The sequence below is a fragment of the Phaenicophaeus curvirostris genome, chromosome 5, assembly GCF_032191515.1.
Source record: "Phaenicophaeus curvirostris isolate KB17595 chromosome 5, BPBGC_Pcur_1.0, whole genome shotgun sequence".
Taxonomy (NCBI): Eukaryota; Metazoa; Chordata; class Aves; order Cuculiformes; family Cuculidae; genus Phaenicophaeus; species Phaenicophaeus curvirostris.
The window spans coordinates 15,442,479-15,455,587 of NC_091396.1; the positions used below are offsets into that span (position 1 = coordinate 15,442,479).

General features: G+C 36.7%; 1 protein-coding gene across 2 annotated transcripts in view; it reads right to left on the minus strand.

The window, feature by feature from the left end:
- The window catches only part of PIK3C2A (phosphatidylinositol-4-phosphate 3-kinase catalytic subunit type 2 alpha), a 54,579-nt gene that overhangs the window by 12,063 nt on the left and 29,407 nt on the right, over positions 1–13,109 (minus strand). For both annotated transcript variants that reach the window (XM_069857663.1, XM_069857664.1), the window contains exons 10-22: positions 12,219–12,261; positions 11,918–12,131; positions 11,714–11,836; positions 9,971–10,141; positions 6,515–6,623; positions 4,782–4,924; positions 3,983–4,171; positions 3,412–3,505; positions 3,059–3,153; positions 2,552–2,732; positions 1,864–1,968; positions 745–837; positions 276–405 (exon numbers count right to left, since the gene is read on the minus strand). In XM_069857663.1, coding sequence (XP_069713764.1) covers positions 276–405; positions 745–837; positions 1,864–1,968; positions 2,552–2,732; positions 3,059–3,153; positions 3,412–3,505; positions 3,983–4,171; positions 4,782–4,924; positions 6,515–6,623; positions 9,971–10,141; positions 11,714–11,836; positions 11,918–12,131; positions 12,219–12,261 — 1,690 coding nt within the window. The remainder of the gene's footprint in view (positions 1–275; positions 406–744; positions 838–1,863; positions 1,969–2,551; positions 2,733–3,058; positions 3,154–3,411; positions 3,506–3,982; positions 4,172–4,781; positions 4,925–6,514; positions 6,624–9,970; positions 10,142–11,713; positions 11,837–11,917; positions 12,132–12,218; positions 12,262–13,109) is intronic.

Consider the following 13,109-nt stretch of genomic DNA (forward strand, 5'->3'; position numbering starts at 1 on the left):
TTCATCATATTTACTTGTTGCACCACTGTTCACCGACAACAGAACACAGAAGAAACTCAAAAGACGACACATTTAAATGCAACTTCAGCCACAGGAAATCAGGAACAATTTAACTTGCTATACTCTTGAGTAATGAAGTTCCTTGTTTGGAAAGCTCTTAGCCTTCCACTGTTCCTTGGGCTGCCTCTCCACAGAAATTTTTCACTATTAACGTGACAAGAAATTGAAGAAGTGAAGCAAAGATCATAGGTGGCATCTGGCTTTTGGTTTTGCACCTCGGTCTTTTCCAGTTGAGAGACACTTGAAGATAACCATCCGTAGATCCAATCCCTCCTGCAGCCAGATCTTATCCATAATCTTAATCATTTGTAGAGCCAACATATCTTGTCTCAGATCTTCTCCAACCTTAAATGGAAAAACAAAAGTTAACTGGAGACATTATACATCTTCAGCAAAACTAAACTTCACAGATTTTAATTGCTTTGTATTTCTAGGAAGTGATATTTTACACTACTTTCTTCCTCATAGCTATGCACTTAAAAAGAGAAGTGGGCTACGTTTAAGCTTTCACGTGTGGTAGATTTAATTTCACATTTTAAAACTTGTTCAGATGCTAGTCTATAGATACACAGGAGCAAACTCACAAAATAACTAAGCTTGTTGGTCTGTGCTAAAGTTGATTATTACCAATGACACCATGATTAACATTCAACCTTTTTTCTCCTATACACAAACAGGACCTACCTTAAACATCACATTAATTTCTTCTCCCAGAGGGTCTGCATTTATTAGCGTAATTTTCAGTGGTACTGCATTGGAGCTGAAGAAAGAACATGCCTACAAGTAGATTCAGTGTTAATAATCAGAAAGGACTGTTCCTACTAGCCAAGAACACAAGACATTCTGACAACAAGCAGGTCTGACACACAATGTGCCTATTCAGACTTTCAACATCGCAACTGTGGCAAATATGTGGTTCCTTTTGAATAAAGAGCCCTTTGGCTCTTACTTGTTGAATTCTTGTACAAAAGCCAATAATGCTGCACAGTTGTTTTGTACATTTTTAAGTGAAGAGTGAATAAAACATGGACAAATATTTTATCAGCATTCTTTTTGAAACCTATAAGATATTATAAAAAATGTGTATTAGCATGTTTCACAATATTTTCTCATGTATCCGCTTTCAAGTACATATTCATGATTTAATAGTTACAGAAAGGAAGGAAAGCAAGAGGAACTGTCTCTCCACAGGAGCAAAGCCAGTGTTCACAGACCTTTAGGCTTTCAGTCATGCATGATAATATAATCAAGGCTGTGGCTGAGCACACATTGACAAACTTTGAAGAAGTTTCTCCTACATTGTTACTTGCTGGACCTTCACAATAAAATAAAGCTACTGTCTGCCTCCCTGAATTTAGTACATCTCTTAGCACAACCATTAACAGGTAGTTTTGCCTATTTAAAAATCTACTCATTGTTTGAACTTTATAGCCTTGCTCAATTTTCTCTTTTGAATACTACTACAAACAGGACGTTTTCATGCACTTTTAATAGTCCCCAGTTTTACTACAGCCAGAATTGCTCATCTCAAAAGAGACAGGGTCTGAAGAAATAAAAAACCATATATATATATATATATATATATAAAAATAAGTACTCTTATTAGTTTTACACAAGTATTTGTATAAATTTGATCTTTGCCTAGCTAATTTCACTGCTTTGTTCAATCAGAACTTTTAATTAATCTCTTCCACCAGCAGAAAGTTTTCAAGATCCTCAACTCATGTTTTTTTTCCTATTTGTAAAAGCTTTACCTATATGTAATTTTTACAAAAAGATTTTGAAACTCTGAATGTGCAGTACCTTAATATTTAGCTCTTTTGCCACAAGACTAGGATTGAGAGGCAAACGGCATTTGTTCTTCAAGAAAAATAACTGCACACGCTCCATACCATTTTGCAAGGCAACCTGAAGACAAACAAAAAAAATTCAGTGACATTTTCCTAACTGAACAGTCTACAGAAAACTTCCGGACAATGCTATCCTGAAGTCAATGTTTTAATTCCTCAGTGCCAAAGGCATGTTAGATATTATAATTGCCGGTTTAGCTATTAAAAGTACACTAGTATAGCAGTATAACACTTATGACAAAAGTCTGTGGGTTTTTTTGACTGAACCAGGGGACAGCATTCCACTCTATGAAACTGCAAATTCACATTAGCGTAATTTTATATTAGCGTACAAAAAAGGGTATCTCGTTCTTTTGCATAATGGGATCATTCTTGAGCAGTAATAGGTTTAAATCCAATTCCAGCTCGCTATACACAGAAGTCACCCCACTTTCTTACCCTATCACCTCACACAATCTTCTGTTTCAGATAACTCTGATAAACACATCAACTCCATTAAGCCATTAACTTGATAAAAGGCAGGACAAGATTCATAGTTCATCCTATATATTATATGTAACGTTTTATGGAACTTAGACTAAAAAGGCAATTAAGTGGATTGTTTTGAGGGTAAACTCAAATAAATACATATATATACACACCTGCCGAGCAGATCCACTTGTTTGCTTTACTTTTCCTGCTACCATTCCAAAAAGCTGCACTAGTCTGGTCTGCTTCTCCAGCTCTTCCCTCAGTCTTTTTCCACAGACTGAAAGAAAAGCTCCTAGAATCTGCTCATACCGTACACCAAACTTTGTATCATACAGTGTATCCTTAAGAAGCCTGAAATAAAGGATTTAAATCATTTTTTCTCAAGTAAAATACTGCAAACAATGCACTATTAAGGCATTAAAACACTTGAATGAACCAGTACTATATATATATATCTCCAAAGTTACTGATATAGGGGATATAAAAGGCAACAAGTTTGTGCCTTAAAGATGCACTGTCTGTTTTTCATAAAAAACCACCAGTATCTACATTTTGTACACTCTCCATTTGTAACACACATTGCTATGAATTACAGTATTAAGAAATAATTTTTTTTCTGGAACTATTAATCTTATAGTAAACACATTATGCGAATAATGGAACAAAGAACATCTTACCAATATAGGTAGTGTGCTATTCGAATGCTTCCCAGTGCCCGAGCCAAAAGAAATTTGACAAGAGCACTGTCAAGGTAGGTTTCATATTTCAGTGCCTAAAACCAATGAAAATGAAATAAATTGAGTCTAGATTTAAATCTAGACAAAGACTGAGATTTTACAATTAATGCACAGACAGAATCACCCCCAATCCATAGGAAAGTCAGAGTGATTACTGACTCAAATCATTTTCCACACTAAGCATTCAAGTTAAGCAGAGGCACACAAATGCACTTCTGTTATCTGTAATCAGAAATTCCTTTGGGTTTTTGAGCAAAGAAAATTCAAACTTTAGTGTAGGCAGAAAGTCTTACCTGCACAAACTGAGGGAGGAAATCTGTTAACTCATCATCACTTAATGCCTCTATCCAGCTCACAGCTGTATTTCGTACTTCCTGGTCAGCAAACCTAGGAAGTCACCACAAACCCACATGAAATGTATTCTATTCCTATCCGATTTTCTTTCTCTTTTTTGAGATCAGCCATATACAAAACAACCAAAATAAAGTCTGTAACAACTTAATAAAGGACCTACAAGTTTGAGGTTTTTCATTACCAAAGATGCAAACACATGGGCATGTTTAGGACAAGCATACTAATCTCTCAAAACTTCAGTTCTGATGGCTTGGATGTATAGCTTGCTCTCCTGTCACAAATTAGATTTCTGAATCCTAACTACATTTGCTATTCTTTCACTACATGAATTGGTTAAACCTACATCAATAAAGTAAGCCTGTCTTCTTTAAAACTGACAAAAACCCCACACCTTAGCTTTTACACAAGAAAGTCAGCAATAGTTTTTGCACAAGAAGGCCATTCAAAATCTACTGAAGAAGTGCCTTTTAATGCATAACACACAGAACTTATTTACATTGGTTTTCTTACTTTGAATCAAGCAGTTCCAGTGCAGCTAATGGTGATAAAGGAGGCCACTGCTGAAGTAATGAATATATTTCTGGAAGACTTGCCCAGTCCCAGTGAGGGGCACTGACCAATATTTTTGGTAGACCACTAGTGTGACTATGACAATAATGCCTCTTGTCCCACAAAAATTCTTTATCTTCTTTTGATAGCCTGCAGACAAAGGCATTTCAGTTTATAACACACATTAGAGATTATCATGTGAATAGCCTCAATGCTCCTAGTCATTGTATATGTACAGGTAATTTAACACAGAAAAAGGAAAGAAATCAAAACGGCTATTTTCTCCACAAAAGTCTAAACGAGAAGCAAATAACAGCCTCAAACATCACAAAAACAGTTATTCAAAGTTATAATTTGGGCAGGACAAAAATAAGTTTTATTATAATCTGAAATAAACCAAGATGTTAATGTTAAGTTTCATGCAGACGAATGGGAAAGACAGCCAAGAAAAGCACTCATGGCAAATGAACAGTCACTGCTGAAACTGCTACTGCTCCCTGTAACTGGAGAACTGCCAAGCAGGAATAGGTATATGTAATAGGCAGCCAAAAGGGTAGGAATCTTGTAAGAGGAGAATGACACCAGCCATGGTAAACCCAAGTAAATTAAGTCAGCACTGTTATTTTGCAATTTAATTCAATCTTGTGTTTAAGTCTCCACAAGTCTTCAAAATATATTAGAACAACATTAAAGAAGAATAAATAAGTATTCCATACTCTAGACACAAATTGTTACATAGATAGAAAAGAAATGAACATACCCAATAGTGTTATCCTTAGAGAGAATGGCAAGGAGACGTTCTCTCAATGGTTTTTCTAATGTTTCTATGGAATGATGCACAGTAGTCTTTGAAGCTTGAGGAATTTTATATTCAATATCAAAAGCATGGGATGGGAAGTCAATCTAACAAAAAAAAAAAAAAAAAGAGAGAGAGATAGAAGCTCCCCCTTCGCTTCCAGAGGCCTCAAACATTTAGGCATCTGAACTCTTTAGTTCTACATAGATAACAGATTTGGTTAACAGTATCTCAAAAAATTTTCCATCTCAATTCCTCTAAACAACTACGAGCGTTAAACACATGATGACTGTGTCGTTGCACAATCCAGCAGCTGGAGTACTCCTCAGAAGTGAACTGGGCATCCTTAGAGAAGAAACTAATCACAGAACTATTAAAATCTGCACCAGTGGTTTTAACACAACCACCATTTCCAACCATGTTTTGGGACTGCTAAGACATGACTAACAAGGTCCCTTCTCTTCCAAGAGAAATTTGCACTCTGAACTTAGAATGAGGTGCTTATAGAATCACAGAAACATAAAATAGTTCCAACACCCCTGCCATGGGCAGGGACACCTCCCACTAGCAGGCTGCCCAAGGCCCTGTCCAACCTGGCCTCGAACACCTCCAGGGATGGGGTATCCACAACTTCCCTGGACAACCTGTTCCAGTGCCTCACCACTCTCATAGTGAAGAAATTCCTCCTTATGCCTAGCACAAATCTGCTGCTCTCCAGTTTATACCCATTGCCCCTAGTCCCATCACTACAAACCTTTGTAAACAGTCCCTCCCCAGCTTTCTTGTAGACCCCCTTCAGGTACTGGAAGGTCACTATAAGATCTCCTCGGAGCATTCTCTTCTCCAGGCTCAACAGGCCCAACTATCTCAGCCTGTCCTCATACAGGAGGTGCTCCAGCCCTCTCGATCATCTTTGTAGCCCCTCTCTGGACCTGTTCCAACAGCTCCATATCCTTCTTATATTGAGGATTCCAGAACTGGACACAGTACTCCAAGTGAGGTCTCACAAGAGAGGAATAGAGGAGCAGAATCACCTCCCTCAACATGCTGGCCACGCTTCTTTTGATGCAGCCCAGGATACAGTTGGCCTTCTGGGCTGCAAGCGCACATTGCCAGTTCATGTCAAGCTTCTCATCAGCCAGCATCCCCCAAGTCCTTCTCTGCAGGGTCACTCTCAATCACATCCCTCATCCTGTATTGAAACCGGAGATTGCCCCACCCTATGCGCAGGCCCTTGCACTTGGCCTTGTTGAACCTAAAGAGGTTCGCACAGGCCCACCTCTCTAGCCTGTCCAGGTCCCTCTGGATTACATCCCATCTTTATGTTCTGTAAAGAAACCTGTGTTGCTATTGTTTGGGTCTAAACTCCCATCTCAGCATACGCTTCTATGTCTGTCATCTTCATATGGCTTTTCAAAGATGTTCTCTCCCCGTTCTGACAGCATGTACCACCAAGGCACCTTTATTCTCTCTTACTTCAAGATAGTGATTCAATAACTGATGTGTATTCACTTACAGCAGCTTCCTATTGTTTGCCCTTAATGCTTAGTAATCACTATTTTATATTGGCTTTCAAATATGCTTTAGCAATATTGACACTCTTCCCAAAACATTCATTAATACATCATCATCACTCACGTAAGAGTTACAAGTCACAACACTCAAACAAAACAGATTGAGTCAGAATTAGATACAACCTGCAATACTATTCTTTCCATATTTCCTTTCTTACTGGCCATCCCTGATGCGTGATGTGGATGTGATGAGATCCAGAGTTGCAAGAGTTTTGTGCCAGAAGTTAACAATCTGAGAAAAAAGCATGTACAAGTATTAGCATCACAGTCAGTTTACTTCAACAGAATATTAGTTATTAGAATACTATTTGGAGAAGATCAATGGTCACTACAAGGAAATAACTCCAAAATATTAGCATGGTATAGGAGAATAGTTCAAACTGAGTATGCGTTTCTACTGTAGAGATAAGAATTTATCTTATAACTAGTATTTCAACCTTGATGTTCAGAAAAACATAGGAAATGAAACTGTACTAGTCAATACAGTTTGGAGCTTAAAAAAGGAACTATGACCATCAAGTGCAAAATGAATTTATTTCTTCCACTGGATACCTTCTGTACTTTGAAGTCCTTTAAAATGTTACCTGCAATTTTTAGGTGTAAAAGGCAGAGGAAGTAGTTCACTGCTGACATAGCTGACCTAGCTAAATGAAGTGGTCCTTGAAGAAATAAGGGAGAGAAGGGAATACTTTTGCCTGTGAGGAATAAACTGAACACACACACACACACACACTTTCATACTCTCTCAGTAAAAAAGTCACAAGCATAATGAATACTACAGACACTGCCATTGGCCTGGACTTTCCACATTACTTAATTCTGCCAGTGCATATCAGATGACATCTGTATTTGCCAGTTTATTCCTAATACTAATACCATTTCCATTTGTAGTAAGGCACAACTGAGAATACTTCATATATCAGTTAAGTGCTGAATGTTAGACACGGAAAAATTTCTATCAATCTTTACAAATCAAAATACAGTCTCAAAAGACTGCTTGAAGGCGAAGCCTTTAGTATATTTTGAAAGATTGTTTTAGGGTTTATATTTGTTTCAAGGAAAGAACAGTTCTTTTTATGTAAATATTGATTATCTGGGAGCTTATGCCATCTATTGGGATGCCAATAGAAATTCCACTGGTATCTACTGGTATACCAATAGAAATTACTAAATCATGTAACTATGGCATGAACAGCTTGTTCATTTTAATAACATTCCAATCTAACATACTTGCCACAGTCTCATTCACGAGTAAAGATATTAAGGCACTTCACACACTTTATCTGAAAGGATTTTAACATGACTACAGATTTTTCCAAAGCACATATACGACCTTTTATTCTTCCTATGTTTCAGGTAGCTACAAGTTTTATCTCCTGCCTGCTATTGACACTATTCTCAACTTTAACTGGAGTATTTGGTTACTATCTTCAATTACTTAGGTCTAGATTTAATTTCTGCAAGTGGATTAGACATCTAGTATCTCTACAGCTGCCATGTACAGGCCATTCAGTAAACCCTGGCACAACGCATTCTATTGCAGTGCTCTGCATAAACAGAAAATACAGTTTTCCTCCAAAACTACTACGAAAACACCACACAGTATGAAGACAAGATAAATCTGCAATTCAAATCAAAACAGAAACTACATTTTCCATCAAGTACTGGGAAATGTGGCATTGAGATAGGAAAGTGAAATGCAACCTTTGAACAGAAGGCTGAAATAAGCATCGTTTATGAAAAGAAATCTAAGTGTCAATGGAGACTGAAAGCAGCTACGGACCGTCTTTGCAATGTACAAAAGCCTAAGCACCCCCAAGCTGTTGGAACCGCCACCATAAAAAAAGGGGAAGCAGAACAAGTAGAGCCATATCTAGAACCAGAGGACAGAAAACACATGGAATAGACATACAGCCTTGGTTGACAATTAGATAAGCTTCCAGTAAGACCTAGAAGTCAGGAGCTCATATAAACAGAAAATCTTAAGCATAAATCCTGAAGCTATTTTGCAATGTTGTGATCCGCAACATCATGCCCAGCTCTGGTATCTGTGACTCAAGTCTATTGGTTAATGTTTCACTGAATAGCTACCAAAGTGGTAAGCATTTTGGAATACACTGCATAAGGAAGGTGTCAAGGACAAGGCAACTTGAACAAATCCATGAATACTTAACTGAGGAAGATTACAGTAGGTTTTTCATTCTTAGTGAACAAAGTATAACAGGATCGAGCAGCTGTACCTGAAGGAAGGCCAGCTCAAACTAGAAATAAGTTCAACACAATAGTTAATTAACCCTTCATTTTAATTTTTTAAATGAATCCAGCTTTGAATCAAAAGGAATAATTTCAGAATATCCTGGGAGCACTGTTACTCAGAAACAGGTTGATTGAAGAAAGGGCTTATTTTTGCTATCTATAAAGACACACCTGTATTTTAAAATATATTTAAATTCTATATCTAGTATTTTGATTTTCTTTATGGCTTATATATCACCACTCTTAAAAATTACTAAATCTGATAAAAGGACTAAAAGAAATAAACCCAAAATCAATATATTCAAAATTCTCCAGTTGCGTTCCAGTGTATGTGAACTTACAAAACATGCAGCATTGAACATTTTTGCATTCAAGCAAAGATGCTTGTAAAGAATACTAGTCCTTAGAAACTCTACAGACTTTAAATTAAAGGTCTTATTTCTAAAGATTTGAGCCATCACTATATTTTGTTCTACAAACAGGACTGGGTGAAGGTAAGAGACTTTCTTTCCTATCTTATGACAGTTTTAAGACAGAAGTGCTTCCTTCCCAGTGATATGATAGAAGCATAGCACATTGTTTACTTGCTGTCAGAATTCTGTTATATATCACACTAGATGCTATTCCTGCTGAATCTAAGGCTTGCTGCAAACAGTTCCCTTTGTAAGCAGCATTCTCTATCATTGTGGCTCAAAAACTGACTGAGAACTGGCTGTTTACACTTCATCTACGAAGATAATGTGAATACTAACTGAACTGCCTCAAGACAATATAATGTACTTCAAGATCTCCTAATCAGATATTAGAACTCATAAAACATCATCTACCAAGACCATATTCCTTCAGTAGAAGGGAGGTTATCAATGCAGTAGAGAGTAATGCCTGAAGATACTTTAACAACATATGAATTACAGGTTAACACCTGAATGTCACTGGGTTCCTCAAAAGGACAACTTGTGTTATGCTTACACACTCAACTGCTACATATTTATAAGTCTTCGGTACTAACATGACCTCTTTTGGCCCACATTACTATGAAAATTTCCTGTAAACAGAGCTGCTTTCATCCAAACAATATTCAACTTCATCCAGTAGGTAATTTTTTTCAGCCGGTTAGATGGAAATATTATAACACAGGACTGTGTTTTGTACCCTATTTAATTTAAGGCACTAACCCTGTAACAATATCATTTACAATTCTCATTTTTATCATTGCTTACTACATTCAGTGGCAGAGAAGCAGTTTCTATAGTTATGCGAGTGAAGTAAGGTTTATACAGAGTAAATCATACTAATAATCTCACCCATATTTTCAATACTTACCGCCTAAAATCAAAAAGAGGTAGAGAAACCTGACCCAAAATTTCTGGGCCCTTTCTCTGCTTATTTGAGTCAGGAGAATTTCCACTACTACTTTGATTTAGTATTCCAAACAAAGTCAGACACAAAACTGATTCCAAAGGCAGCTGTGAAATCTGGATGGGGAAAATTATTCTGCAAAATAAAATTGTTAAAAATAAGTCAGAGGAAAGACAGTTGTTAGTAAATTACAGGGTTATCCATATAATCTGTTGATGTCTCATGCTTTCTAAAGTTAATTAACACTGCAGAACAAGTGTTACATTTCCACGCATCTATATTTAACTCCACTTTATCTATCATACCAATAGTTTGCAAAACCTATAAATTACACTTCTGCACCACAGCCAGATTTGGAGCAACCGTTTCTAATCTTTGTCTATTAAATCACATTCCTTACACAGAACAACACCATCCAGCATAACCAGTCTTCCCACTCTACTCACTATGAGGACACAACTTCATGTTAGCCACCTCTTAACTCTCAAATTCAAGAGTCAGCTGACAACAGCTTCCCATCTAAATCTATCAATTACTGAGAGCTAAATACACATGGAACAAAACTAGCACCTGTAAAGAAAGCAGCCGAGCAGTGTACACTTCACTGAGCAATTATTTTTACACCATTTTTATTCCTTAAAGTATTATTTAAATTTTCTTTTTCATGATACACCAAAATATCATTCTAAAAGTTATCACAGTATTTTACTAATTATTAGAGTATTTACACTATAAAACTTTACAAATAGATGTCTTGCAAGCTACTTAATATAACACATCTTTCACTAATGCAGTGGTAAATGCCAGCAAAATCCTTTGCATCTTCAGAAAAAAAGGTAGTTGGATTACTCTCTGAAGGCAGATATTCTAGAACCTGAAATTCTCATTCCTGGCCTGAAATAATTTGCCATTGTAGAGTTTCAGGGTAGTCCTCAGGGTCTACATCTGACCTTTAAAACAGTCAGAAAAACAGATAAAGTGCAATATGGAGCTCACCTGAAGATCCAGTTACAACAGGGTGCCTGATAACCATTAAGTGGATAATGTGCACAGATAAGGAAAAATGTTCCCCTCTACGCTGCCAGATATCACCTGCCATCCCCTCCTTATTTCTTGTCTGCTGGCCCCTTCTTCCTTTCTACCTTCTCCCCTGCCCCACACACAAAAACTGAAGTTTAGCAGGTCAAATCAGACATTCTCATACGCTACAGACAGACACTCTTCAAGCACTTCTGTATCTGCTCTCTTGGTAGAAATAATCCTAAATTACAGGTTTGAATTCAGGTACAAAGTTGGCACAATGTATTTGGAACAAAAAAGACTCAGTACTAATGTCAGTAAAAGCAAGTTGCTTTTCCTCTGCATTTACCTAATTTGAGCAATGCTTAAAAGCAAGATTTTCATTCTCCTTTAAGCAACACAAGCTGCTCCCATTACAAGGGATGCTACAACTTTCCCAACTCCTCATAATTTAAACTACAAACACATTAGCAAAGGGCATTTGTCCAGCATTTCCACTCCCAATTTTAAAAAGAGTAGCAAAATATAATTTGAAAAAGTATTTCTGATTTTGGTCACTAAGTCTCTCACACTATTCTTTCAGTCCTTCAAATGGAATCAGGAGCAATAGTTGAATGACTGTATTCAGCAGCTAGCTTGCTAGGTACTAGCTAATATTTTAGTAAGTTTAACATGCTAAACACTTACAGTTCATCCCATTTAATCAAGTAGAAGAAGTTCTTGTATGTGCCAACCTTCTTGGACTGAACAGGTTTAAAAAGATCTTTTCCATTATGCGTCAGAGAACAAATCAAGTAGTATTTTTCATAACTGGACAAGGAAAAGAAAGTAAATTAAACAAGCAAAGAAAATCAACAAAAGGATGAAATTTACAATTAATACATTACTTACTTTGATACCCAAGCAGGAGAAATTCCATGAGCAGCAAATATCGTGAACTGGAGATGTTCTGTGGCAGTCCATGCCTCCTTGGTACTCTTAGTATCTTTTGGAGAAATTGCTGCAGAACTGCTACATGAATTCATGTGGAGTTGCAGAAGGGCCTCAACTGCTCTTGTTAACTGGTCTATACTCACTTTCAGAGGGTTTTCAGGCTGCAGTGAATCTAAATTATAATTTATCTTTAATACGTATCTTCCTAAAAGAGCCACCTGAAAGCAGTTTTTAAATAAAACCGAAGAATTTTACTCACCAGGTGAGCTCTTGCTTGAGTCAGCAGCACATTTTAAGGATACCTAGACAGTAAAGTTAGAACAAATTTCAGTACCAGGAAACCCATATTAATTTTCTATTGCTCTTAACAAATTGCGGTATTTGTTAAATTATCTTTTGAAGGCAGAGTTACTATAAATGTATTGAATAAAAAAAGTTAAACAGCTGAGAAAACTGAACAGCAAGTACTGTCACTTCATACTATCTGCTGTGTTTGCTTCTTGGTCTGCTAAACTGGAAGTCTAAACATGATACAGTACTACAGCAATGTCTAGTCTGAACAAGGACACCTTTGAAGCCAAAACGTGGCAAAGCATGGGAATTTACTCCCTTCTGACAAGGAAGGGTTCCATGCCAAATTCAACTTCTGATAATACTAAAACTTTCAATGAAAACTAAGTTTGCAATTTAAAAACAGAGCTCGGCAAATTCCTAATAGTTCCAAGAAAGTCTGTTTGTCACAACTGCTGTAGAAGAATGAAAGCTCTCCTTATACTTTTAGCATATAAATTGAGCATTTTGCCTTCATCAAGTTCTAATTACCAAAAACTTCACATTCTTATTAAAAAGATGTAGAAACTTTGGGGGAAAACAGAAATCACATCCTTTCCCCCTCTCAGAAAAACTGCTGTTTCTCCCATACTTGTGAAGTAATCCAAGTATTTTTGGATCATAGGATGCCAAATTGTTGAAATAGCACTGTATATCTAATTTTCTACTCTACTATTTTCTTTTATTCTTTGGCCACTTCTTCCAAAACAATTACTTTAAAAAAAATAACCAAACAATATCTTACACAAGGCTTAATTGCAATCAACTTCAATCTTTACAGCAAATTTGTTTCTTAATGCAATCCTATATGCCTTCATAT